We start from the raw sequence: 6000 nt of genomic DNA, 5'->3' as shown, positions 1-6000 counted from the left end.
CACCTCAGAAGCTCTTTTACCCTTTATCCCTGTTGCTTCAGCTTCACCTTTCCAGAAGGCAGAGGCGAGATCTAGGGAAGTGGGCCTTTCACATCTCTGCTGTTTGATAGGATTTAAGGACAATGGAACAGATAATGCAGCGGAGGTGCCAAGCACCAAATAACGTGGAGGGGAGAAAAAAGCAGAACACATTTCCCACCACAGAGCAGACAAGTTTCTGTACCTCACTAAGGATGGGAGAACCGGAATGGAGGATGACCCCAATTACTTGTATGAGGAAGGAAGTCTTGCCTTCTGCTTATCGCCATGATTCCGATTTACCTGTGGTTATGTTTTGAAAACTCTTTCCCAAAGAAATTCTTTCGGCCATTTCCTAAGACAGTTCTTTTTGAATAGTTGTAAAAAATCTGGGTCGTCTTTTTTTTTTCTTCCAGTTTTATTGATATAATTAACATATAACATTGTAGAAGTTTAAGATGTACAACATAATGACCCGATATATGTATATACTACCAAATTTTTACCACAATAAGTTAATACCCATCGCTTCACCTAGTTACAATTTTTTCCCCTTGTCATAAGAACATTTAAGACCTACTCTCTTAGCAACTTTCAAATATACAATACAATATTGTTAACCAGAGTCATCATGTTGTACATTACATCTCCAGGACTTAATTTATCTTAAAACTGGAAGTTTGTAGCTTTTGTTCGCCTTCACCAAATTCTCTCCCCACCCCCCACCCCCCCCACATCTGGCAACCACCAATCTGATCTGTTTCTATGAATTTGGGTTTCTTAAGATTCCATATGTAAGTTGAGATCACACAGTATTTGTCTTTTTCTGTCTGACTCATCTCACTTAGCATAACGCCCTCAAGGTCCATCCATGTTGTCGCAAATGGTAGGAGTTCCTCGCTTTTGTGTGGCTGAATAATAGTCCATTGTATATGTATATATGTATATACACACACACACCCCATATTTTCTTTATCCATTCATCTGTTGATGGACACTTAGGTAGTTTCCATACTTTGGCTATTGTGAATGATGCTGCAATGAACATGGGAGTGCAGGTAGTCCTATTTTTAATTTTCTAAGGAACCTCTATACTATTTTCCATAGTGTCTGCACTAAATTACATTTCTGCTAATAGTGTACAAGGATTTAGATTTGGATCATCTTAAAGGACAGAGGTTTAGAAGCATTTCATTGTTGTAGTGATCCAAACCCATGCCCCTCATTTCTTCATCAAAATCCCACTTGCTGCTCTTGCCTGTCAATGAATATTGATGGTGGGGATGGGAGGTATAGGTAAAGAGAAAGGGGTCTTCCTGAGGTGAATGGCATGTGGTGGAAGGGTAGCAGCTGCTAAAATCCACATGCACCTTCTCTTCATAAAGATCGCCCCCTGGATTTGGCCATAATGGACGATAGCTACTTTCAGCTGCAGGTGGTTCCACTGGAATCTGCTCGGTAAAGGGTTCTGAAGAGTTCTGAGAAGGGGGGAAGTCATAAGGCCAGCTGGTCAGAGGAAAAGGATAATTGGGACAACAGTTGTCATTAAGAGAATTTCTCCCCAAAGCAGTGTTTTTATTCCACGTTTGCCGATCATCGTAGTCAGAGAAGACTCCAGAAACAGGATGAAGCAGGTCCCCACTATTATAGATCCAACTACTGGACAGTTTGCATTTCTCATAGAGCTTAGTGGGGCCCAAGGTGGAAGTGGGGTCTGCCAAATCAGTAGTTCCCCCCAAACAGTAAGTCTTGGAGAAGAATAAGCAATCATTCAGTGACTTCTGCTGGGGAGGCTTAGCTATTAAACGTCCACTGTAACTACCAGGCAATTGGACGCCTTCCTGGAAAGACCAAGTTAAAGGTAAACTTCCCCAACTTTGAGTTTCACCTGAAAGAGACTAGAAAGGAAAGCGAAAAGCTCACATTAATAAGTTAAGCAAATTGACACAACTACCACAGGCACCCAGAGTTACTCTGTACAAATAAGCACGCCGTCCGATTTTCCTCATTCCTTACATACTTGAAGCACAAGTGCATGGGGCAGTTTTTACCACAAGCACTGAGAGAAGCAAAGTTTGCCTCCATTTCCACTCTAAAGCCTATTGACCAGTAAGAGCTGAATTATTCTTACTTCTTTGGCTCTGAGCAGAGTGAGTGGGCTTAAAATGTTTCATCCTCAAACACAAATCTAGTATTGTAACTGCCTTTGTGAGGAACTTGTAAGAGACTAAGAAAATCAAACTACGGCTTCATAGGTTTGTATCACACTCGGTATAACTCTCAGGGGATCTCACACACTCTTTCTCGCTAGCTCACTCAATCTCTCTCATACACACATGCATGTCATTTCCTTCCTTGACTTTCTATTTTTTAGTGCTCTTTGCAATCCGAGAGCCTAGGCTTGTTGTTTTTTTCAAGAGATTCTTCTCTGTGTTTATGGGGATTCTCCTGAATCATAGATAGGAGGACCTCTAGAATATGAAGTAGTAAGTTTGTTTCTATAAATAAAGTGTACTACTTTCCAGTTAATCATAGGAAAAGAAGCTGGTTGAAAATTAAGTTATCTGCTTACTTATGTAACTAGAGGGTGGAGGTAGAGAGATGATGACCAGGTGGAGTGAGTGGGAGAATATGCCCTTCAATTTGTCCCATGACTGGGAGAAGGGATGAGGAACCAGTCATTTGGGTTTCAGGGACTCACGTTTCCCTATAACTGACCCAAATGACAAATTTTTTTTTCTATGTAAGACACAGTTAGAACCCCTAGGGAAGGACTGGCTCCATCTCTCTTCTCATGAAAAGAAATGTGGAGCACTGAGCAGTAGTAAAATATAAGAATTAGTATCACTGTCAAGCAGGCAAACCCACAAACCTATAGTATGATGCCCATAAAGCCATAGATTTCAAATCACAGTTTGGCTTCCCAACCCCCAACCCTCCAGATGGCCAATATTTTCAGAAACGTCCTGGTTATTTCATCTTGATAGAGTGTGCTCATCTATTTAGGGGAAGAATGGAAATTTTGGGAAAAAAATTTAAAACATAAGGCTAATATTTTGTGGTTCATTTCTGAACCAAAACAAAGTGCCAAATATAGGTTAAGAACTAATCCCAGTCTCTCCTTATAATTCTAGTAGGGAAGATGATTCTAAAGTTATATGGAATTTAAGAGCATTTGAGAGCATACTACAAAGATGGTAGAAATTAAGAGGAAAACTCCAGATTCCATTTCTTTTCTCTGGTGGATGCTGCCTTGTAGCTGAGCCAGAAGGTATCATTTTGACTTCATTCGTAGGTAGGAAGGGACCAGGGATATGTATTGCCCCCACCATAGGGGCAGTGAGTTGCCGTATGTTTTGAACACACACAGGAAACAGGTTACCTTTGTCTCTGGGCTCCCCTTCAGCTTTAAGGAGACAGAGGAAGATGCTGTGTGTGCTTTCTTCATTGTCCTTCTTGCCTCGGCTTCCAATTTAGTTTCTGGTTTTGGATGATCGTGCTCTCCTTTTGACTTACAGGAGACAAGGAGGTAAAATAAATAGCAAGATTGTACTTCATAGTATGTAAAGTTTTTCCCTGGGCCCTGCCATCTGACTAGGTGTTTCTGCTGTTGGTGACTGTCACAAGACTACATAAATGTCTCGGGTCCATTATGTGCTTTCCTGCCTGCCTTTGTTCATGGCTCCCCTCGCCCACCTGGCAAAGCCATATTCACAATAACAAGGGACACTTCTGAAGTGCTTCCCATGGAATATGCAAGGGGCTGCATCAAACACATGACCTCACTGAATCTTCAGCACAGCCATCAGTAGTGCTACCATTACTGCTCCCAGCTTACAGAGCAGGAAATCGAAGCATGGAGAGACTCCGTCAGCCAGGCAACCTCCTTCCCCTGCCCCCAGAGCCCACAATTCAAAGCATATTGGAGCTGGCCAAGCTGAGAGCCAGCTCTAGGACATTCAGGAATTCTGTGAGCTGCCTGGTAACTGGAAATGAGCCATAGTGGGAACTGTCATCAACACAGATGCTGGCCCACCCTGGGAATCAGCACATTTTCTTCTTGTATGGCTGGTAGACCAGCATGCCATCGATCTAGGTAGGCCCAGGCAGGCTGACATCAGAGATCACCCTTTATCCTGTTTATACCACCACCCCCTTATGCACTTCTTAATATTCACATTTTATGTTAAACTGGGACTTAGGGGAGTAAAGTAACATGTTTAGGTTTACAGAGTTGGTGAGAGGCCAGAGCTGGTATTCAGCCTCGGGTTTGAGGAAGCTGACCACAGGCCGCAGCGCTGTGCTAGCCTGAGTGTGATCAGATTAGGGACAGCTGACTCCCACAAGGAGCCTGAGGCAGAGCCAGCCAGCTCCTCTCCTGGGACTCCAGTACCCTGTGCCTCTGTTCAAGGGTGGGTACAGACATGTGCTTGCCCAGAGTGTGCCTCAGGGTTGGTGCAGGCTCTGATTCACCTGTCCATCTCCTGGATGAAACTTCCCCTGTGCTCTGTACACATTTCTTGAATTAAAGAGAAGTGGCATCTCATAACTCTAACTCAAATCCAACCTGGAAGAATATGAAGCGTCCATCGTGCCTCCAGAAGTTGGTGACCGGGAAGCCCCCATGGCCTCGGCAAGGAATCAGCTTCAGAGGCCCATCACAATTAGGACAGCGTTTCCCTGAAAGAAAGCACAGGAAGGTGACCATGCCAGCTGACTCCTGAGTCTGTGCAGCCCTGGCACTTTGAGCTTGCCTCCAGCATGGCAGAGAATATACCTGGGCACAGCTTTATGGGCTTCCTTCCACTGGGCATTGCCTCTGACTCTGGGAGGCTTGGACATTTAAGTGTCTCAGACCAGTCTCACACAGGGGTAGAGGAAGTGGTTTCTTTCGGAGTAGGATATTTCACAGGTCAAGGGAGAGCTCTTCTGAGCAGAAAATCCCTCCCTACTTAGTCATTTATACTTGAAATTCTTTGCAGGGAAGAGGACAGAATTCTTTTCCTTCACAATAAGAATTAAGGGGCAAGGAGCAAAGTCACATGAGAAAAAGAGCGCAGATCCTAAATTTTCATTCAAGTGTAAATGACTGATACCAGATACTTTCCCAAAGAGCAAGTTTTAAAGACATATTACAAGGGAAGAACATGAAGTAACTTGAGGTCTAAAATGGGCAAGGCACAGGGAATGCTGAAGGTATTGGTTTCACAATCCAATGAACATGATAAAGAGAAACAAAATGAACGTGATCATGGCATGGACCTAAATGGTGTGGAATGGGGTCGAATCTCAAACTTTGTCCCACGTTCCCACTCCAGATCAAAGCCTTCACTGAGCTCATGGGAGGGATCCATTCCCCAAGATGTCAAGTGGCAAGTGTGATCAACAGCTTTCTCCTAGACTCTATGTGGGTACACTGATGAACTAATGTGAGTCCCCTAAGTGACACACCTGCTTTTGAACAGAAGCTTTGAGTCAGATGCCTTCACCCAAGGGAGCAGTTTTATTGGTGGGTGCCCTGGGCATGGTAGATCCACAGGGCAGATCCTGGGGGGTGAGGAGGCTTGCTGGCTCTATATAAGGTGTTCTGAATAAAAACAGCCTTGGTCTCTACCACACTCCACACCCCTCAGGATGTGCTGGGATGAAGCAACCTTTGGGGAGGAGCCTCTAAGTGCAGCCAGCTTCCTCACTGTACCAGCAACCCTACTCACTCTGCTGCTTCTGCCGGGCTTTGTCACAGATGGCAGGTCTCAGGTAAATCTTGCGGCCCTCCTCGGCGGAGCAGTCGCGGCTGCACACCACCACACCCAGGCAGGACTTCTTGAGGATGCGGGAGTTGTGGTTGTTGGTGTTGCGCATGGCCCAGCTGCTCAGATGCCGTTGTGCATTCCTGTCCTCAGAGCTGTAGATGTGCTTCTCATAAGAATCTGGCCATTCCTGGAACCAGTCGGTCTTTTTGACATTCTAAGAGAAACACAA

At 44.5% G+C, this 6000-nt stretch overlaps 1 protein-coding gene across 1 annotated transcript in view; it reads right to left on the bottom strand.

Moving 5' to 3' along the window:
* Positions 1 to 432: 432 nt before the first annotated feature.
* Positions 433 to 6000, bottom strand: part of GCM1 (glial cells missing transcription factor 1) — a 45367-nt gene continuing 39799 nt past the window's right edge. The window contains exons 3-6 of the mRNA XM_072831585.1: positions 5733 to 5985; positions 4586 to 4698; positions 3401 to 3529; positions 433 to 1916 (exon numbers count right to left, since the gene is read on the bottom strand). Of these exons, the coding sequence (XP_072687686.1) occupies positions 1179 to 1916; positions 3401 to 3529; positions 4586 to 4698; positions 5733 to 5985 (1233 nt within the window). The 3' untranslated portion in view covers positions 433 to 1178. The remainder of the gene's footprint in view (positions 1917 to 3400; positions 3530 to 4585; positions 4699 to 5732; positions 5986 to 6000) is intronic.

The sequence above is a fragment of the Canis lupus genome, chromosome 7, assembly GCF_048164855.1.
Source record: "Canis lupus baileyi chromosome 7, mCanLup2.hap1, whole genome shotgun sequence".
NCBI lineage: Eukaryota > Metazoa > Chordata > Mammalia > Carnivora > Canidae > Canis > Canis lupus.
The sequence above is the reverse complement of the archived record's forward strand: the minus strand, read 5'-3'. Positions and strand labels throughout refer to the sequence as shown.